Raw genomic sequence first — 23,398 nt, 5'->3', positions numbered from 1 at the left:
TGACAAGATTATGGTAAAGGGAGATAAAAAGGTACAGAAGGGACAATTCATTGCAAGTCTGGAGTGGCTTCCCCCAAAAAACGAAGTGAATAATTTAGATTTCTTCAGATTTGAAAATGGATTATTAAGGGGAAATATAAAGGCAGACAGAATGATGTGAGTAAACAAGGATGCACTTTGTAATGCAAAAAAAGTAGGAGGCACCAAGAGAAGTTATTCAATATGAATTAAAAGCAAAAGGAAGTCTGTTCTTGTGGAACCAATTGTAGAATTCATTGCCATGGGATGCTTTGGACACCAGAAGCCTAAAAGGGTTCAAGAGACAGAAAGTCATGGAAGAAAGGTCTATCAAAGACTGTTAAATGTAATGATGCCATGAAAATCTCTGGCTAGACAAGGAATAGATATAATCTCTGGCTCAGGAAGCCTTTCAGTCTCTGTTCAGTCTTGCCCTCAAACCCTGCCCCAGTGCCCCTGTAAAAGTCTGGTACCTCATCCTGTACACCACAGCAAGACAGGGCTGGAGTTACCTGAGAGCAAGCAAAAACCTTCCCTGAACATTTTCAGTCTACTACTGAAAAAAATCCAAGGCTGAATACAAAGAGTTATGTCAGAGAGCAGCACTACTGATGCGGGATCTTTATTTTAAAAAGCTATTTGTTGTTCAATACTAAATTGGGTCCTGTATTTCCAATTTATATCAAAAATTGAAAATACACAGGACTCAAAGGAAATCTTTAAAATTCTCTATATACAAGAAAGCCCAGCTATCATCAGACAGTAAAGCTGGCTACTTGCACTACGATTACCCAAAGGGAATAAGGATTCATTTCAGATGTACTTTCCAAGGGAAGATTTGTGAGTTCAAAGTCCTTTTTTCCTCTGCACATAAAATGCTTCCTAAGCACATTCACAAAATATTTAGCTGTAATTACAGCTCAATTTAAGAGAAGGGGGAGTATTCACACAATTTACTTTTAAAGGAATCTTCCTGTAAAAACCAACCTAACACAGCCCTAAATATGCTGCCAAAAACACAGGAAGTGACACCAAAATCTAGCAACAAACAAGTGGAGGATGTTCACCTTCCACATTGTGTAGTGTTTGTGTGTGCCTAGCTTAGTCTTTCCTTTTGCAGCTTCTACCTTAAACCTCCTGCCACAGAAATTTCTGAGGAGATTTTTGATCAATTTCTTTCCTTTTTAAACAAAATCTCATGCAGTGACTGCCTTTGGGAGGATTTATTTATTCTGCAGTATTGATCTCATTATTTCAGCATCTCCTCACCATCCTCTTTTCTTCCCCTGTTAGCTGTAAAAAGTGGTATTTTTTTTGTATGACTGCAGAATCCATCACCTCTTTTCAAAAGTTCCATAGGCATGAAGGCATGATATGACTGTGGCACTTTCCACCTCAGGCTAGCAGCCCTGGATTTTCTATTTTAGCTGGAATCTTATTATTTCTCCATAAAACATTAGCTAAGTATTTCTCATAGGTGGCAGATGCAACTCCAGCACACGGACCACGGATCCGACTGGATGTGAGAAGCTGCACTGCACCCACTCCAACAGCTACTGAATAAATGTAACCTCAGGTCCTCTGTCCCTCAGCCACTCTCCAAGCTGGGGCTCTGACATCTGAGTCAGTTTGGGCACTTGAGAAACATTTTACATATAGGTTCTGTGAAAAATCCTGGGTTTCAAATCAGGCCCACGAGAACACCAGCAATGAAGGGGAGCTGGGTGGTTCATCCCAGACAGAGATCACCTTGTTCCTATTGCTACTCCTTACTCCAGCAGGAGATTTCATCTACTATTAGGGAGCTGAGCCCTCAACTATGGAGAAATAAATCTGGAGTAGCTATCCTGACTTCAAAGCAGATACTCCAAGTTTTAAGCCAGCATGGAGAATAGAATTTGGTGCACGCAGTGCAGTTGGAGTTTAACTTCCCTTTGGAGGGGACCCTGTGCTCCCCAGAATGGGCCTAATTGGCCAAAGCTCTCTCCAACTAGCTGCCACAGCAAGCACTCACAGCAGGGAACTCCAGGAGGAAGGGAAAAAATAAGGCTATTAGAGCAGTGTTTTTCTTTGCTAAAACACATGCAGAAGGTGTCCAACATTTGTTAATAGCAGTGATTCTGTGACAGCTGAAGCAAAGCTTGCTTAAAGCCAGACCAAGTTTACAGATGTGTTGTTGATTATTTTGAATAATTAAATGGTGTAAAACCCAGCTGTGATGAATAGCACTGGGGTCACAATTCATACATAATTGAGAAGAGTGAGTCGCATTTGATCATCCTGATCAAATTCTACTCTCTGGAGAATAAATGTTTGTCCTGAATACCATCAACATTGTTAAATGCCTCAATATTCCTGCTCAGCCATCCAGCCAGCAGTCAATTGAACTAAATCGCTTTAACACCTTACACATTTGCCTTCCTCATGAATACAAAATGTTTCTAACTTACACAACCCTTTTTTGGCATCAGACAAAGCAGACACTCTTTACAGACAGTAACCAAACAGCAACAATAAACGTTTTAAATGATCCCATTAAAAACAATTCCTGCATACAATCTTGTCTTTACAGTGCAGGAAGCAAAGAAGCTGTAGATATAAGGCCACCTATCTGGGTTCAGGGCCTTGTTTGTAAACAGAGCTGCTGCTCTGGTTCACAGGCAGAAACACACTTACTTTTGTTCATGGAGAAGCCAGAAGTGCAACTCCATGTGGCTTCCTGGGGCTTCTCCTGTTTCTCAGCACTTCAAATGTTCAGCAGTGACTGATTAGACTGACTCTGCTGTCTTATGCTGCATGATGTTTACCATGCTTGCATAATATGGGTTTGGTAACGCAGAGGTAAAAAACTACTTTCACTCCATTGGAATTATCTCCAAATGACAGCATATTTATAGGTAAGAATCTGTTTTACACAGGTAGCAAGATGCAAATTCAAAAATAGTCACATTAGGTAAACACCACCAAGAAAACCTCAAATCCTTTCTTCTTGGTTTTATTGGAACAAAATAATCAATGACTTTGATAGCAGTGTCTCCTCTCTGAATAGAACATGAACAAGGACTCAAGGAACTAACTCAGTTTGGGTTTTCATCAAAGACCAAATTCTACTATTTTATTCATTGCAAGCTCTGTTTCACTCAGGACTTTTAAGATGAGCAAGAGGAGCAAATTCTGCAGCAAGAAGAGTAAAATAATTTTAAGAAAACCCTCAAATTAAAAATGACTGTGTCTTCATGTTGTTCCTGGGGCCATGCAGGCGGATTTTCCTATTTAAGAAAAACCTAGGCGGGCTCCCCCTTAAAGGCACCAAATCTGTGGTGGTTAGAAAGCATCTGTAAATGTCCAGTCCCACACTGCTCATAGTTGGTAGAAAATTGGTATTATCCTGTTTCTTCTGATACATTTGAGCACTGCATTTACCCGACATGACAGCCTCACACAGATGTCACATGGTCTCCAATTATTAATACACAATTAACTTTAGGAAAACAACATTGTATAGGTGGGTCATTAATCGTACCTCAAAGTCTTCTGAGAACCCATGCTGGTTATTAGAATACAGCTCACTGATGTGTTTAACAAACTGCTTGACTGGAATTGCTTCCATATCATCTGTAGGAAAAGAAAAAAAGAGAAACTCAGAGTTGCTCTTTGTTTCATACATAAAACTTCAGGAGAGTAAGACTTCACTCGATATCATTTAGATCAGAGTTTCCAGGGGCACAGCTAGTTCAGTAGGCAGTAATAAGAAATCTTGATAAATCTGGCCAGTTTTGAGGTAAACATTTCATTGTATTTCCAATTCTAAGCACTGCAATTATAAATACTGAGAGCCTGCTCCCTGGGATGCTGATTTACAAACAATTGAAGTTCAAGGATAAACAGCTCTTGCTCAGTTTGAAGATGGCCAGGAATGGGATGAAGAAACCTCCTCTCCTTTCACATTATATAAAAAGAACAGAAGAGACCTCAAATGTGAAAATTCAGTGGACAATTACTCCCAGTAAGTTGTACCAGACTGAGCAAACACACAAGCCTTTCTTATTAAAATTATTAACTTTTTTCCCTTTCCCACAATAATGTAGAATCCAAACGGACTTATGAAACTGCTTCTAAGCAAAAGAGCAGGCAAACACAACAGTCACTCTGATTTGAGTTCTCTCTCATGCCAGACATTCATAACATTGAATATTATTGAGTATCCCACTGGACCATTTGCTCTTGCACAGCACAGTGCAGTGCCACCCAATATACCAATAAATCACCCTTATATGTTTTTGTACAAGAAGGAAGTTGCAGACTCAAACGGAAGACAAACAAGACTGTTTGGAGCACCTGGGACTCCAGGCAGATTCTAATAAAGCTGGGGTGTAGGATGGCTGCCTTATTCCTCTATTTAGCTCCCAAAAAAGGCCTGGATATTGTTATGACCACCACTGCAGTTGGCAGAAAAACTGTGCTTGCCAAGATTCACCAGTTAATACTTTCAGTCTGGCATTTAGAAAATGCAAATTGCTATACAACTGTGATTACTTTCAGCATATGAAATAATCTATTGCCTGATGGCTACTATTTTCTGATTGTGTGATTTTATGGCAATACCCTGTATTTATATAATCCATTTAATATTCTTCTGAAGATAGCATCTAGGTTATGTTTACTCCCAGTAATTCAGTGGTGTATTTTTGCTCCCATTTAGCAGACATATGGTTTGGTGCTACAGCTGCATTATAATCTGGATTCTTTTCGTTTTAAACATCTACATTATGATAGAAAAAATCCAAATATTTCTACAGATACTTAGCAAAATTTAACGATAAATAAATAGATGTGACATTTACTGTATTCAGAGTGAAAGATCTTTGGCAGCTAAAACCTCTAAGCTGTCACACACGCTTTTCTTAGCAAAGGGTATGAAGATCTGTATGTGTAAATGAGGTTCTACTTTGGCAAGAATTTTATAGATCCCTGACAATCTGATTTCTTTCCAGCTGATGGCAGTTAATATTGACCATGTCATTACTTCTCTCCTTTTATTTTATAAGGTAACGCTCTAAGGTGGCTGTTTGCATCTATTGACATTTTCAGATCTTAATCAGCTCTCTTCTATTTTATTTACAAGGGCCAATTGTTAAAGATATGTTTGCAATCTGGTCACCTCACAGTATAGTAATGCTACTTTAATTAACCACATGCTCATTTACTGAATAATGCAGAATTCAAAATATTTGACAAGTGTATGCTCTTAACAAAATGCTGCAGCCTGCAGAAATGCTGGCATTTAAAAATATTTAAGTGGTAACATTTATTCTATATAATATTTGGAATATCATAATCTCATAGCATTTATATAAATATTTTCACAGTCAAGACATTTGAATAAAATGATCTACAGGAATCATAGAAATCTATAGAAAGAAATTGTAAAACAGTATTTTCTCTTCTGAAAAGTAACCCATACATCCTAGATTTCCTTGAAAATAGTTTCTGCTATGATAGCAATTACATTTAATCCCACAAGAGAAGCTCCACAGTTATAATTTGGGTTTTTTTCTTGTGTAGTTTTAGCTCAACTGAGACCAACCAAGGTAAAGGATTGGCTGCAGCAGACCGGTGTGTCCAAGCTAATTTTGCAGAAGGCAGAATTTAACTTTAATTGTGATCTGTGAGCCAAAAAATACATTAGAGATAGCATGCTCTCCAGCCCATTGAATTCCCACCAATTTCAAGGATGGGTCTGCACCAGAAATCCATGGCAAAGCGTGGTTAGTTTTCTTTTTATCATCATCACTGCATGGTGGCAGTATGTCTCCACCTTTATCCCCACTGATACTTCACTTCTCTCTTGTCAACTGTCCTTTAGTGCTTCTCCTCCCTTTTTCCTCTTCTGCATTTTCATTCTAACTCCTCCAGAAGCCTTAACCCAGTGCAGTTTCTCAACATATTTGATGATATGGGTAACAATTACACATTAAATAATTAATAAGGAAGTATTGTTGACATATGAGCTCACTGGGTCAGAGGGAAATGAAGGTGCCCATCATCTCAGGAAAACCACACTGGAGCAAATATAATTATTACATATCAGAAAGATTAAAATCAGGACTGTGAACATTAGAAACTTAAAAAACAGTTTAAGGTTTCCAGCTTTCAAACTGGAGGGGTAACATGGTCCAGCATGGTTTGTGACAGGGACAGGCACAGCCCAGAGGGAATGGGCAACCCACAGGGTGGTGGGATGTGGCTGGTCCTCCCTGCACAGCCACTGGCTCCAGCTGATGGCCACAGGAAGGCAGCTGCACAGGAGACAGAGCCTCTCACATGAACCAGTGAAAAAGGAAAATGCTGAAGCAATCTGGGATGGAATTTTCTATTCATAACCTCCAACTCCAAACTCCTGCCCAGGAACACAAATCACTTTAGCTGGATACAGGCATGCTTGGCCATGGGCAGCTTGCCAGGCCTCTGGCAGAATGTGTGCTAACACACCCAGCTCTCTGGAATGGCCTGAGCTGGTGTTATCTGGAGATGGCTGTGACCTTCTCCAGGAAAACCAACAGATGTAGCAAGATGCACAGAACCTGATTTTCCTTTAGCTATAGTCAGCCCAAAGGCTTTGGTTAAGCCTTCTTTCCATCTTACAGCAAACAGACTTAAATGACTGTAATTCTTTTAGTCAATTGAAGAGATTAATAGAATCCTATAATGGCTAATTAGCAGCTCTCCATTGTTCTGTGCATATTCACTTTTGCACTATATACTCTTTCCCATCAAGAAGCTGGAGTGACATTTGATATTGTCAGTGCAATCCTTACATTATGAAAGACCTACACATTATTCAAAGAGAAGAGGGAGGTGTTTTAATAACATACCTTCACCTCTAACACTGCAGATATAATTACATTTCTGTCTGGCTTGGGTTTAGCCATCTGTTTTATCAGTGTCAATAAAGTGATTCTGGATTTACTTCACTGTGAAATATGAGCTGAATCTGGCACCATAATAATGTACTAACCCTTTGTGTTACACAGAGAAAGAAGTATACTTGGACAATATTTTAGTAATATTTTTTATAATCAGATACTACCAAGGCTGACATGTGGCAGGGTATGTTTAATTTCTGTGCTAAATATTTAATATATTGGTGGAGTTCCCATCTTGACTTGCTGGCCCAAGCCAAGCACCTGAGAGGAGTATCAAATAAACCCAAAGGGGAGCACAAGGCAGCTCATTTCCTGCCACAAAGACACAATGCCAAGAAGAAAATCATGTTTGTTTAAAAAAATGATTGTAGAGGAAAACCTTCACTAACACCTCCTTTTTAAAGAAATGGCAATTGCAAATGCAGAATATTTAACACATTCTTTTATAAGACAGACACCTTCAAAAGAGGCCCAAAGCATATAGAAGCAATAAGGTTGGAACGGGTTACATTTTAAGTTTGGATAATTAGTAATCCTACCAGGAAGGATTTTCCCATAGCTCCCACTTAATAAGCTGCCTTTGTAATGTTAAAGCAATAGGGGCCAATTTTCAAAGAAAAATAGGATATCCTATCAGAAATGACATTTCCACATAATAGGGTCTCAGATTCATTTTGATTCATTTATAGTCTGAGAGCTCACCGGATAGTTTAGTGGCATTGTATTAGAATAGATGGGTTTGGGTCAGGAATTAATGAAGAAGGTCAAAACCAAAGTGCTTCCTCATATTACCTTTATTTAGATGGAGTTTTGGTGTTTCTGAACACCAGATGTTTGACACATGAAATAGTCTTGGTAAGAAAATTCTCCATGTCTTTTGTTCTGTCTGTAAAGGCTTTCTGTTCTTCAGCTATTACCTTAGCCAGCCTCCTAAATCAAATATACTCCCTGCACCTTATGCCTTATTCTTAATGTAAAAGCTTATTTGGTTGGTTTGTGAGTCCCTGCACTTCAGTCTCTCATTTACTAAGCCACCTGGATTCATGTGCCATGGCTGTCACATGCCTTGGTCCATCTGCTCCCACAGCAGCCACTGAATGCTTTGTGCCATCCCTGCATCCCAGGAGCACCTCCATCAATCCTCAGTGTGCTCTTCACAGAATGAAGGGATTCTCCCACTGCCCTGTCCCTGCTTGGGGGGCTGAGCAGTGATCTGAATCCACCTGCTGAGCTGGCTGATGGCTGTAAGGAAGAATTTCTTGATTTCTGGGGAAGAGGAAGAATTAGTTGTTGGTGGGACAGATGGGTTGATCCTACTCATAAGGATGAAGAATAGTGAAGTGACAGAGAGACTTCTCTTTCTGAAGTTTTTTATGATGATCATTAAACCAGTGATATGGTTAGGAACATTGATCCTGAACATAGAGAATCCACTATGAACAGTGTATCCTTGCAGTTCTCATTTTCTGCAAAAAAGTCTTCCCAAAATATCTACCAATAGGATTGTAACAGGACTGGATTTGATCTCTTAACTCACTGAAAAATAACATATATGAAAAATGATTTCCCATATCCATAGCAAACAAGCACCTTTCTATTCCTAGCTACACAAAACCCTGGGATGCTACTTCATCTTTCACTCTCTTACTCTACATTCCTAGGAACAACATTGAATGCAATAATTTTTTAAAAGATATTTATTTATTGGTAACTACCTTCAGTGAAGTTTCATGGGTTTTTTGCTTTTTACAAGGCAGGATGAAAAAAAATTATGCAAGCAGCTGGAATACCTACCATCAAAATTTAGGATGCATTTCACTTAGAATGGAATCTAAGAGCCATTGCATAAGCTACAACACATCCCAGAGTGAAGGCTTCCAGAGCTATGGCAGCAGGAATAACCATGTGGAATGTGATATTCTGTCTCTACAAGAGTGGCTGAGCATATAGAACACTGCCAGGATGAATAGCATACCTTGGGGCAAAATTCTGCCCCAGCAGAGGTTATTAAAAATTCCCATCAACTCAATTGTCCACCTCTAGAGAAAAGCTTAGACAAAAGGATATAAACCCGCAGACTGAGCATCCACGCCAAAGTGCACATATGTAAAAGGGCTTGAAACTTCACACACTGCTCAAATTTTGGCACAGATTGAATTTGAAATGCCTGAGCAGACAGAAATAGCCAGCCCCTGCCCTAAATCACCCAAATACTGGACTCTATGAGTAATTCCACACGTAAAACAGGGCAGGGCTGAGCATTCTTCAAACCATTTCAGATTTCATGCAGTTGAATTATACATTTATATCGTCAGAGCCTTTAATTCTGCAGTATACTGGCTTTCCCTGCATAACTATTTAGAATAAGAATGCAACTAAACCCATTGTATTTCAATTGCAATAATTAATCTTTCTGACTGTTTGCATTTACTTGCTGTATAAAAATTTCCAGAAATATAATAACAGCTTTATTTGTATAATGTTAGTATCAATTAATTTATGATAAAACAAAGTAATTAAAAAGCCTTAGTATTGAGAAGGTGTCTGCCTTCTGTGGAGATCAAATCTCCATAAATACTATAAAGACTATGCAATAGATTTCATTCTAGGACATCAAAATACCTGTTGAAAATCTCTTAAGGGTGGCATCCTCCTGAAGTCACTGACCTCAATAATTAAGACAAATTATAAATTAAAATGAATTAAGATGAATAAGAACTCATTAAGAATTTATTACTGTGGGCATTATTCCTCATTACTGCTCACTTCTTTGTAATCGTGTGTTTCTGAAGTATTATTTTTAACAAAAAGCACCTTTCAAAGTGAAAAGGCATGGAAAGCGCTTTGAACACATTTGAAGGTCCTGGAAAGATGGGCATGCTGAAAGAAAAACAGGAGTCTTTTCAGCAAGATAATTGCTATCTATTTGTTATAATCAACTCAAATGAACACAAGGGCAGACTTCTGATAAAGGGAAGACATGAAAAAGCAGAATATGAAAAACCACCTGTGCAATTCTGAAGCTACATTCATTTCTCTTGCTTCAAGACTTAATCTACTACAATGCTATTAGCCATGTGTCACTCAGGAATATAAAGATGTTAATGATAAAATTTTATATGTGTCAAAATAAGAGCTCACTTTAAATCTGCTTGTACAAAGATTAGGTTATCATTAATTATAAATGTAATAGCAATACACTTCTTGCCTTTAAGCAAAAAGCCAATTTCAGTCTAAGAGAATGAAATAATGTGAATTTTTCCTTAGCCCAGATATTAAACACGATCTTATGTGGTATTGCCAGCTAAGGAACACAATTTTTATCTCACACATTTCCATCCTCAGGTCCTAGTTGTGCCCTCAATTACACACAAGCCTTACATTTCAGCTCATGAAGATCCAACTCCAGGGCTCTGCCTCTCAGTGTAACAGCTCTCAGAAAAGGATCTATCTGCATTTCACGTGGCCACCATAAAAACATTCTTTTGTATTGTAGCCAACCCCTGAAGCCTCCACTAGAAGAACCACAACTACACATCATACCATAAATTCTACAGTGCACTACTGCAGGAGCAGGGCTGGTACCAAAGCAAAATGAAGGTGGATGTTCCCTAAAATACCTTGATGTTTTCTTGGCTTCAGAGGATGGCTGTGTTTGCCATATTGCACTCATGAATTTAATTGAAGCTGAAGATAGGTACAATTCACAATATGGTGCTGGAACATAAATCCACAGGGAGCAGAGAGCAGAAATAAAGTCATGAGCAGCTGAAGAGCACCACCCCTGTGCTCAGTGAAGAGCTTCATGCCCTTGAGAAAGGCTGCAGTTCCTGCTCCTCCCAAGGCTCACTGTGCTCAGTGCATTGGCACTGTCTCTCCTGGGCTCTGCTCTTCAGCTCTGGGGATGCAACTTGAGACAGCCACATCTCAGCAGAAAACAGTGAGATACCTGTGCTGGGAACCTGCAGTTCCCTTGTCAAACGAGATGCTCATTGCTGCCTCTTAACAGAAACAGTTTGTCAAAGGGTGCATGCTACCAGAACACAGCAGCTGAGCCTGTAAAAAACACATCCAGTCTGACCCCTGGCATTTGTCAGGAAAGGTTCAAGGCAATATTCAAGTTATTGAAGAGCTAAGAATTAATAAGATGGACTCATGATGGGACTCCTTGTAACCATGAAGATATAGAGGGAATGAAAGAGGGTCATGGGTGCCCTGGCCTTCACACCCTGGTGAGTGTGAGGTGGCAAAGCACTTTTCATTGTTATTCCTCTATTTCCTGGACTTGTACACCCATACCGAGACATTCTTGAAGAACCATGAGTGTTTCTCCATCAGCTTCTGCCACCAGTTTGTTAAAATACATTATTAATAAACTCCATGACAAGTTAAAAAATTATTTTACTGTCATTTAAACCTAAAACTGAACATACCATGATCTGACAACTAGGAAATGTTTCTTAAGTCTTGTCCTCTAGACACAGCTGAAATGATTGGCATCACCTCTGAGAAATTTTACTTATACTGAAAATATAAGACGTGAAATACTTGCGGAAAATACGGTAAATGAATGAGCTGCATTCCAGCTGTTTTGTTCTTTGTGAACTGTGCTTCCATGGACTGTGGTCAAAACTACACAGAGATTTGAGCTTGCCCATCAGGTGAAGTCTCAAGTCCCTCTGTACTGACCTCATCTCAAGTCCCACAGCATCCATTGTGCCCATGGGCTGGGCAAGGGAGCAGTAAAGTCACAGCAAGATCTAGAACAATGCTCCACCCAAGAGCAGGAAAACTCTGACACAAAGGAGAGGAGGAGGAGGCTAGAAGTGGAATTTTTATTCATATCACTGTTTGATATCATCTAAGTTGCACAGAGCTGCACTCCTGCAGTGCTGCTGGGGAGCAGGTCTTGCTAGGAGAAGAAAGGTGAACTCCTAAGGGATGGATGCATTTTGGTTTCATGGTTGCAAAACTCACAGGTCTGCAGCTGTGATGCTGCTGTTGTTGTTACTTTCCTGACTCTACTGGAAAGGATCAAGTCCAGAAAGATCCAGAAAGTCAATCAGATAGTGACCTAGCAACAGGAAGACCAAACAAACTGAAGCAGGGGCAGCTTTACTGAACAAGATCCTGCAAAGAGCAAATGTTTCATAAAAGAGATCCAGGCAAAGATGATGTGTATGTAGCTAAAATTACCCGAACATGGAGACAAAGGGAGAAGTTACAGAGAATTAATTTTGTTGGGCAGAATGGCAGGGGAGTTTTCAGAAATCTGCCATTGATTACAGATGTATAACTACTAGGTGCAAGGTTTATGTGAGCTGAGATTCAAACCTCAGATGTAATATCCAGTGGGTGACTCAGATAATGACAACTCCTTTGTCCTGTGTTTCTCTAGATCAAGCAGTGCAGATAATTATGAATAAGGATAATCATTTGGATCTCAGGGAGAATCTGCAGATAGGCACACAGCTATGGGTGATGTGGCTTCCTGCACAATAATTAAGTATGTAGCCAAGGGAAGTGAAATAGAAAATGGATAAAATGATTTCTCTGCAAGAGGATTTTTTAGATGTCACACCTGAAAAGTCACACTGTGTGCCTATAGCAGGTAGCTGGCAGTCTGATTTAGAGCTCACAGAGCTGAGAAAACAGAGGGTTTGCATAACCAAGAGCAGGACATTGTGCAGAAATAAACAGAAACACTACCTGTGATTGTGCCAGCACGTCATGGAGCAGAGCAGTGGCACACAGAAACATCAGTGCTCTTCTGGAACCCTGAGCTGTGTCAGGACCTCACTGTGCCTGCCTCTCAGGCACACCTGGGCCAGGACCAGCCAACTCAGACCCACTCAGTTCCCTCTGCCCAGAAGCTCACTGTGTGCTGAGATGGGTCTCGGCAAACCTGCTGGACACCTTCAGCAACTCTGCTGCTCTAATTGCCATCTGTGTGGCTGCTTGCTCTTCACCAAGGGTGGAAGTTGGTCCACTGAACTGTAGGAGGTAGAGGCACAGCCCCACAGGGACCTAGGCAAATTCCTCCTGTAAAGATGGGGTTTCACAATCTAACAAGGTCACTTTAAAAAGCGACTTTCTGTGAAAATGCCACTTGCATTTTACTTCTAGTATCAACATGGCAAGTAAGACTTTCTCACACCCTGCGGCAGCTTCCAGAGGAAAAGTTCAGAGGCTTATCATTTCATCAGTTGCCATCAGTTTAAAGGAGAATTTTGTCATTTCATGTTCTTAAGGCATTTCAGTGGGCTGCCTATGTGGGAGCAGCAGCTGACGTCAGGGAAGACTGTCATGTAGCAACAGGTATATGGGGGAAACCAGCCCACTGCTACAGCTCCAAACAAGGCAAATGCCTCTGAGAGCTTCCAGATCTTTCAAGGCAGCATCTCCCATATTTGGGAAAAGCCAACAGAGCTGGAATTTTTCTCTACTAACTTGAGCTTCATGGCTGAAAGTATCCATGTATTAACTATTATCCCTGTACAGGTAATAATACACACAGAGGGAGGCACTTACAGAGGGGAATTTGGCTTTTGGTGGCCTAAATAGCTTTAATGTCAGTGTTAAGATCTTGAAATGCACCAGTTCATTCTCTTTTAAGGTTTTCTGGGCATCATTCAACTTCAGATCAACTTCATTTGGATGTCTGTATGCAGGTGTTTCTCTATCCACAAAAATGTCATTAGATGGGAATTCAAGGGTTGGATTCACTCTTGTGACCAACTAGACTAAACCTCTTTCTAAGGCCCAGTTCTTGATGTCCCTTAAGGATCATCAGCAATCCTTACAGATTTTTAACTACAAAGCTGCTCTAGGTGTCCTGCAGCATTTGCTCAGGGGATGCCTTAATCTGCAGTGTCCCTTATCAGGGGTGAGCATTTCTGAGTCTGAGCACACTACAGGGAGCACTGCAGTGACAGCAGCACCATGTACCTCACAAATCTGCTGTGGTCTCTCAGCCTGGCTTACTCTAGTCATGGGGAATGTCCCCAAAATACCTTATTCTGTTCCCAGTCACTTTCTGCTGTGTGCCAGAAGGCTGCTGGAGAAGAACTGGTGCACATGCTGCCCTGACAGTACCTGCTGCCTGCATGGTTTTAATGAAAGTTCCTTAGCCTACACTACAATTCATATGAATGGACTCCAGTCTTAATGGACTGACCACCAAAACATCTCTGTGCAACAGGGAAGAACCACTGTCTCAACAACACACACTGCAGCATGAGAAGATGGAACTTTCTGCTGGTTTCTTATATCTAAGAAAAAAATTGTCTCAATTACAGTAAAAACACTACATATTGGCCAAAGAGGTTTTTGTCTGAAGGGAGAATTTGTCTCCTTCCAGTGCCTTGTAGACATAATCCCCTGGGTTTATGCTGTACCAGGGTCCAGCTTAGCCCAGCCTGCCCTTCCCCACAAGCTCCAGGGAGAGCAGACATGGTGGGATCATTGAACTGCCTGCCACAAGCAGCCCCAACAGGAATTTGTTCCTCTTGGTTTCAGAGTAGGAAGAATGGGGTTTTCCAGCTATTTAAGTATTTCTGTAAAAAATAATCACTGATGGTCTAAGATTAAAACCTGTCTCCTCCTTTACCCTGAAGGAGAAGGATGACTGCTTGCTAAGGATGTGAGGTGGCCAGGACATGCATTTTAGTTTCCAACAGAAAGGAGAGGGGACAATAGCACATTTTCTTTATTTTCAGTGGTACAGCATCAGACTGCAAGGCAAACTGCCTAACACTTTCTGCAGGAATGTAATAGCTGACCTTTTCTACTAGTTCCCATGGGTACTTTGAAAGACTCTTTCTAGAAATAAGTCACACATGTCTACTGAATAAAATAAAGGAAAATATAACCGGACTCTTTTACTTTGCTAGGAAGCACGTTTCTTCAGTGTCTCAGAAAAGGCTCTGAATGTTTTTTTGTAAAATGAACCTAATTAGCTACAGATTGAAACCCAGATCGATGATGCAGATACAGAATATGACAAGGAAACTTAAAACACCTTCAGGAAACAAGCACAAGCCTTTGACAGACTGAGGTCAATATAACATTTTTGGTACCTTAATTCTGCCTGTGAGCCAGACCATCATCAAACAAGGCAGCGGCTGCAAAGGCCACGGTAACACCAAGCTGCTCTCTGTCATCACAGCTTCGTGGCAGCTGCATCCTGCACTTAATAATTCCCCAGGGAAATGCCTCATGAAGAGAGAATAGCACTATACACTGCTTCCAGCATCACTCTCAGTATAGCTGAGAGGAGAATTTGACCTTTGGAAACTTTATTAATACCAAATTAACAGATGGCTTTGGAGTTTGAGATTGTTTGCTTATCCCTGTGTCTCGCTGTCCTTTCTGAGAGCCCCAGATTCCACCTCCACACACAGTGAAAGTGGGGGCAAGGCCCCCAGTCTCGAGAGAGCAGTGGAACTGAATATCCCTGCTCTGCAACCTGCCCTGCTGGAGCAGCTGGCTTCACCCTGGATGCAACGCCTCAGTGTTTTCAAGACTTGTTACTCATGTTTTTGACATTTTGCAAAGGTTATTCTGAAATTTCTATTAAAACTAAGTGGGAGAGGTGTCTACAGAAAAATACAGCATTGCCACTCGGAGCCCCATTACAAAGCACATTAAATTAAATGAAGCAGCACCGATAGAACAAATTTCTACCAAAACCCCGTGATTTATCACAAGCACAACCTTCCCTTCTTTATGTAATTAATCCAGACTCCAAGTAGCACAAACACAGGAGATTAAGGCAGTCTTACCTGGAATAGGTATAATGGGAATACTTTCATTGGGGACCACACGGGGGGAACTGCTGTCCTCCACATAGAAATGAGCAGTCTGAAAACACTTTCTGTTAAAGAAAAAAAGAAAAAAATTAGATTTAGGGTGTGAAAAACTGCTCTCTAAATAAACTTTTGCACATGTTGTGTTTCTCCATTTCTGTTCCATACTTTCAGATAACTTTAAAACACTGATACACAAAAACATGTTGGTTTTCTACAATTACAATTCTTATTCCAGATTCTGATGTGCTCTAATTCACTGACATCTGACATCCACCCATCATAAATGCCTCTATACATTATTGCTAAGTACTACAAAATATGAAATTATAATAATAAAAGTTAATGGCTGCAAAACAGGTTTCAAATACATAATTCAGAAAGTAATTCTGCACACAAGAAACAGATTCAGCATACAATTCCAAGCCCAAATCCACCTAGGACACTCAATTTCCAGGGAAAATACTCTTACTGTAAAAGTTTCTGCTGTGTAACAACCACCACAGCATCTGTAACTGCTTCATATCATGATGTTCTGCTAAGAAAGTTATCCTTCAAACATTAAGTTTTTGGTTTGTTTGCTTTTTAATACTAATGCCATATAACCTTCATCCCATCCTCCTCCTGCAAACTTGTATTACATATGCTGGTACACAGAAATCCAATAGACACTTCCCTTGGGCCCCAGGACTCCTCTCTAAAAAGGCCTACAATGAAGAGCAGAACTTAAATCCACCTGACTCTTTTTTTACCTGTATTTAATGCAAAGCAGAGAGCACAAGCTGGTCATCACAGAAAAGGTACTGAGTGGAATAAGATCAAGAGATCCAGGGAGACTCTGCATGGTGATGTTAACTGAGGCAGGGTTTTCCAACGCCAGCGTCACTGCTCATTGCTGACTTAATGAGCTGCTTGAGGCTGGAACTGAATATTTAATGAGCCTTGTTGGTGTGAGCGGCTATTGTGGCAGGAGAAGGGTCTGCTCTCATCTGTCGAGGCGCTAAACAAAAGCTGCCCAGTGCAGAAAGATCCCCCTCACTGTCACCCTTCGACTGCTCCTCAGCACCTGGGCAAACTTTGTGGGGGCCTGGTGAACTGTGCCTTTGGTAAGCTGCAGGTTCCCTTGCTCAAACAGATTTGCACATGTGGCTTCCAGGCTGCTGCCTTGCAGTTCATGCAGTTTGCTGCTCTGCAACTCGGGTTTTGTGCTCTCCATGCATCGTCAGAGCAAAGTCATTTGTGGTGCCTTTGTTTCCAACATCCATACATGCCAGAGAGAAAATAAGTCACTGAAAACCAAACCACTCTCTTGGGTGAAACCAAGACATAAAATTATCACAGGTGTTTGCTTTCCATGCATCTGTACTTTCCAGTGCACAGGCACATTGCTTTGTAATGCAAGTAAAGCTATGGCAGCACAAGTACAACTTAAGACAATACAGGGGAGAGTGGATTTCACAGCATGGAGTCACTGTCTGGGAGCAGCTTTCTATTTTCAGGCATGATGGCTTCCATTCTGCACAAGTTATATATTTAGTGAGTATACTTTTGTTAAGAAACACCTTAAGGTGAATTTACACACGAGGATGCAGGATGTGCAGTAGTCTCACAGCATTTAAAACCAGGGGTTGAACTCCCCCCGCCTCAGCACTTGCTCCCTGTTCTCATTTTTTTTTTGGCAGCCTTTATTTTGGACAATGAACACCCTGGGGGCACGCAGTGGAATAAATCAGTCACACATAAAGAAGAAACTATGAATATGAAACAGGCAAAATGTTCCTGATTTTGATGTATTTGGGGCTCTTTCCCTTGAGTCAATACTACAGAAATCCTTGAATGGCTTCTCCTGGTAATGAAGGCCTTAAAAAGATGTTTGATAAAAAGACAGACCTTTATGCAGGGATTTACAGGATTTTTTTAAGCTGATGATATTGAAGAAAAGCAATTTTTTTTGGTTAATTTGTTATTTTATACTCTCAGAGGCTCTGAAAAGCTGGCATTAAGGTTTTTATACACAGTCATAAGATGGCTTTTTCTTAATAGCCTCAAAACATGTAAATGTGTCAGATAATCACACTGTGCAATATTTTAAGGCCCATGATGGCAATAGCTGAATACCCAGCCCAGCACAACTCTGCTGAGCACAATCTTGGATTAACAATGTATTGAATTAATATTTCACATAGTAAAGTTTGCTACAACCATTAATGCAATTAAAAAGTCTACATTTTAGTTCTGGAAGACTTTCTGCAGCTGTTTTGAAAAGACCTTAGGCTTTGACTAAAGGTTTTCTTAAGTCACAAATATCACACTCTTGTCTAATGTACATATGCAATGCAGCACTTTCATTACTTTACAATACTGGATACTGGCATATTTTGTGAAGACATGTTTCTCAAACTTTTTTTTTCCTCCACTTGTTCATAATAGCTGTAAATATTTTAAGTTTAACTTCTACAGGTGAGCTTACTGCACACAAGCAATTGCATCCCTGTCCTAGTGACCCCTTATGTGTTTCAGATCTTTAAAAGTTCTTTTATGGGCTTAACAAATTTGCTGAATGAATTTTCCAGCAAGTTCTGCTTACTGGGTCTATTTCCCATTCTGGCATCTTTCCTCTGTGCAGCTCCAGGAGGGAACACATCTCGGGGTGCCAGGCAGATGACTCCAGTTTGGATAATGTCCATTCTTCCTGAGTAAGACAACACCTGGCCCCAGGTGGAGCCTTTTGGAAACTCACCTCTGGTTTATACTAACACTGATAGCTGCTACTGAGAGGCATTTCAGACAATTCAGTATTTGCCTCCTCCTCCTCCAGTTTAGGATGCTCCTTTCTTTCCCTTGGCATTTCCCCTCCCCATTACCTTTTCCTCCAGATACAAACCTTAAGTGGCAGCAGTTGCTAAGGCTACAAGAGGCTGCAGTAAATCTGAGTGTGTATATGGGGAGGGCTGGATAAAGGAAAAGGATGAGAGCAGGAAATTGCTTCTTTCGAGCCACTGGAGAGAGGAGAGAGGGGAGTGGATGCAGGGCTAGACAAAGTGCAAATCTACACCTACTTTCACAAAAGAACAACAGTCTGTAACTTTTAACCCCAGTGTGTATACAAGGCCAGGTGTTTGCATATCTGTGCCCATTTGCTCAGGAAATCAGCACTATCAGCAGAAAATAATAATGGGCTGTTTTCCTAATAGAAGCAGTCCATAGTGAATGCACAACTGGGATTTGTCATCGATTAAATGATTATTAAAAATCTTAATAACTGAAATGCTAATTTTAGAATAATTATTGCATTTCTGCAGCACCGGTTGAGAAAAACAAATCACAACCTTGCCTCACTTCTAAAAGATTTTGGGGAGCCATATCTTTTCTGTGAAATACCAAAGAGTCTGCTGTCTCTGAAACATGCCCGAGAGCAGTGAAGCACACCAATTTCTCTAGCCCCATATGTTTTTGTGGCTCTCTTTCCCTGGGGTACAATAACTGTGTGAGATTGTGGTGATCAGACACACAGTTGTCACATATGGACCCAAATGCAGAAGTAAAACACTGCAAGATTAGCATCTCCCCAGAGAAGCAGCAGAGGCAGGGTCTGGAATGCAAAGACAATGTGAGGGAGAACATCCCCCTGCCCAGAATCTTTTTGCAGAGATACTGGCTGTGAGTTACTAAAGCAAATTAACAGATTGCAAAGTCCAGAGCAGCAGCACCTTATTATTAAGATGAAAGAATAAAAATATGCCAAAGGATGGTCCTGATTAGCTGGGTTAAATGCTTGTTGCATCTCTGCTGAGCAAAATACCAGATTCACTTCTCTATAAGAAAAGATGCCTTGTGAGATTTTGACACTCCAAACAGGTTTCCTTGGTTATTAGTTACAAAAGCTCAAGCAGCTTCTCCTTTATACTCCTCTAAAAGCAAGAGGGAGAACTAGTTCACATAATGGCCTGAAAGTATGGATGCATTTCATTTTTGTGTAGAAGGTGGTGCCTCAGTGTTAATGCAGACACAGCTCAGCCACAGACAATGGGAGTGCTGGGAATTGCTCCAAGGGCACTGCCTGGCCTTTACTCCTCCATACTGGGGCTAGCACAGGCAGCATCCCCTGATCTGTGATGACAGGCAGGACCTGTGAGCTCTGGAGCAGCCAGGGCAGGGAGAGGAGGATCCAGGATTATGAGGAACAAGGAATTGCCTCTGCAGTGGCTGGCTGGAACCACCAGGGCAGTGGCTGAAGACAGGAAAAGCCAAAGGGGAATGTTTCACATTCTGGGGACACCCAAGAGCCATGCCCTGCCTCATGCTGAAGCCACCAGCACATTCATTGCTCCTTGTTCACTTGTCCTTCTCCCAGGTGTTGATGTTGGCTGGAGCAGTGTGCATCCCCTCTCCAAAGCCTGCCAGATTTGTAATAATTTATTTTTGTACTAGCATCCAGGAGCTCTAGGCTCTCTTCCTGGGTCATTACCTGCTAAAGCATGGCCAGTTTGGGGTCCTGCAGGTCTATGCACTACTGTCAGAGCAGGGCAAATCTTGTCCTTCAGGCACCCTTCATCCAGAAACAGCCTCCCACAGACAGAACCTCTGCAGAATCTGTATTTGTTAACAGAGAGGCCAATAGTCCTGCAGCCATCCTACTTTTACACAGAGCTTCTAGCTGGTGGGAAGAACAGGAAAGATGGGATAGGAGTCAGACTAGGATCTGCAAGGGACCTCTAAACCAGGCTGCACAGGACATGGCTTAATCTTTACCAAATGCAACCTGGATACAGGCATTCATTCCCCATGCTCCTCCATCATGGGGGTGTCTGCAGCTAACTCCTAAACAAGGATGTAAAGACAGGAAACAACCCCCTTTCACTACCTCTGTACATTCATTCCCACTTTCAATAGAAGAAAAGCTGCTTCAGATTCCCATTGAACTGTTTTGCATGTTTTCCAGGAGACACAATTAAGATTGGTTTCTGCTGGCACCAAAACCAGAGTATGTATGCAGTCAAGTGTACTAGTAACACATGGCTCTGCACTTTAAACTAGCTTCACTATTCCTTGGCAAGCATTTGTCACTGTCAGAATTGGCAATGACTCCTCAGAAAAGAGCACAGACTTCAGAACAACAGAAGTGCTGCAAATCATGACCATGTCACCAGCAGAGCAGTGGATGGGAGCCTGGACAACAGCTGTCTGCAGTCTGCACTGCTCTGGCTGGGGTCATCAGTCACTGATTTTTATGAGCAATAAAACTGACTCAAGCTTTAAGAAGAAAAAGAGGAGAGAAAACCACAGGAAAAAAGCTGATCTTATGAATATGAATAAGTGACCAGCATGGAGCAGTGATATTACATTCATTGTATCAGAGAAACATCTGCATTTATTATTTTTGGCCAGAAAACAGCTTATATTGCCCTAATTTTCTACAGTTATTTTCCTTCACAGGTCTTAATACTTAATGACCAGAATTCAAAAGCCAAGTTATAAAAGAACCTGTGCCATGCTGGAGCAGTAAGGCACTGAATGCTGACCAAACTGGAGCTGCTGGAGGATGCATAAAAACCAGGAGAATAAAGGAAAGCTGATAAAGGATGAAAATTTCCCTACAGTAATGCTGATTTTCCAGCATATCCTTCCTGAAGACCATTTGCCTTCTCCCCACAAAGTACTTTCTGCCTGAAATATTCTTAAGCAGTGTTAAGCATCACCCAGATATGGTACCTGGAGAGGTCTGGATGGTAATGGGTGCAGAAGTGCATGGCATACCAAGCCCTTGGCATGTTATCCTAGACAGAACAGTGCAAAGCAGACTGTCTCTTTCAGGGGACTGACTCTGGGCAAGGAGAAGCGCTTTTGCACATTAGGGAGTTGACCCACACAGATCCACAAAAGTCTCCAAATTCTAAGCACCCGTCCAACCACAATATTTTGTAGTATTGTAGGGAAATAAACACAGGAAGAAGGCTAGGAAATGGCAGATGGAAAGAGAAAAAAAATAAGGTGGACAAAACTTTGAGACAGCGTTTGTGCTGAAGAATGCACCACTAGTAAAATTGTCCAGTTGAAAAATTGATCTGCAAACAAGACTAGGGATTTCTGACACAAAATGACAGCTAATTTAATATTTATGGCCTAAATTTGCCAGCTGACTACACAGCTCTCCACAAAATTAAAAATCCTCTTCTCCCAATCCTCTGAGATCCTACCCTGCACCAGGGCCCAGACACTCATTTATATAACACACAGTACTGAACTCAGGTATTATGTGAGACATCATTATTTTCAGAAGGTCATTCAAATAATTAAACAGTTAAGAAATGACAACACCCCCAGATGGGCTGCCTGCATGTCCTCCCCCTTCATCAGCTGCACAAGCAGAGAGCACCCAGGTGGCCAGTGCAGAAATGCACTCAGAAAGCTCTTTAATTGCAAATCGTGTGGTTAAGTCTTAGTTTAACTCAGCACAAACGTTTTCCACGCTTCCTTGTCCCATCACCCTGGTGTCCCTGGAGAACAGCAAAGGCAATGGTGAAACCTAATTTGTGATGACACTTGGCCCTGTGACACTTGGTAGCTAATTACTCTCCTGGTGACCTCTGACAGGGCCAGAGGCACCAAACCTTCCGCTCCTGCTTTAATCAATACCCACAACATCTGCCTTGGATGCACTCAGCAATTTTACAGATGACTGAATGAGTTTACTCATCAGTATTTTCTACAGCAAGAGAACAAGCTCCTTGGTTATCTGCATTACCACTGAGAACTTTCATGTCTTCAGGCACAAATCGGGTAGACATACCTCTGGGTGGTATCTTAAAATGGTTTAACATTAGGCACAGCTTTAAAAACCAAAGGAAAGCCTGACCATATTAATTTTCTTCTCCCTGAGCCAAATATTTATGTAATGCAACATTTATAACAAAGGCTAGAAAATTACAGAGGGAAACAAAGACATGCCTTTTCCAATCAAACAATACCTCAGGCACTTCCTATAAAATGTGTGCTTCCAATGCCCAAAACATCATGTAATATTAAAAAGGAGCCTTAAAACTTTCTCACAAAAGAAAGCTGTATTTAAGCAAGTGAAGAGCTGTTCCATAATCACAAGAGCCACAGCAATCTATGAAGATTGCCTCTTACTAGAAAGGTGCTTTTAGTAGCACCTCCAAGATCTCAAAATTTGGTATACTTGATATCATCTATTCAGGACATTCATTCCTTTTGGGATGATGAATCTTAGGAAAAGAATGAATAAAACCAGGGTCACACAGTGGGACATTAAAATGCAAGTAATTTTAAATGCAAAGTGTAATTCCTCTGGATTGGACACAATGTTATAAGAGAAACAAAACAGAGATGATCCAACCTAGGTGATTACAACAGAAACAGAGAGACAGTAGTCTCTCTTTGGAATATTCACATAAATGTCCCTAATTAATCCCACCTAATTACTCTCAAAACAGAAGAGCTCTGCTATTGCCTTTACAAAAAAATATTCTTTTCTTCCTCCAAATGGGACATCAGGACATTCAACTGACAGATATGTCAGGTATCCCAAGGCTCAGCCTGGAATCTAACACAAAAGTCTTGTAAAAATTTAAGCACAGCTTGTTCCTCAGTTTTGATGTCCCTGCACATCTTCAGGCAGCAATGCCA

At 41.0% G+C, this 23,398-nt stretch overlaps 1 protein-coding gene across 1 annotated transcript in view; it reads right to left on the bottom strand.

The window, feature by feature from the left end:
• PTPRG (protein tyrosine phosphatase receptor type G) overlaps window positions 1-23,398 on the bottom strand; it is a 391,006-nt gene that overhangs the window by 26,278 nt on the left and 341,330 nt on the right. Inside the window, exons 14-15 of the mRNA XM_063164912.1 lie at window positions 15,728-15,819; window positions 3,542-3,633 (exon numbers count right to left, since the gene is read on the bottom strand). Of these exons, the coding sequence (XP_063020982.1) occupies window positions 3,542-3,633; window positions 15,728-15,819 (184 nt within the window). The remainder of the gene's footprint in view (window positions 1-3,541; window positions 3,634-15,727; window positions 15,820-23,398) is intronic.

This window comes from Melospiza melodia, chromosome 10 (assembly GCF_035770615.1).
Source record: "Melospiza melodia melodia isolate bMelMel2 chromosome 10, bMelMel2.pri, whole genome shotgun sequence".
In the NCBI taxonomy this organism is placed as follows: Eukaryota; Metazoa; Chordata; class Aves; order Passeriformes; family Passerellidae; genus Melospiza; species Melospiza melodia.
The sequence above is the reverse complement of the archived record's forward strand: the minus strand, read 5'-3'. Positions and strand labels throughout refer to the sequence as shown.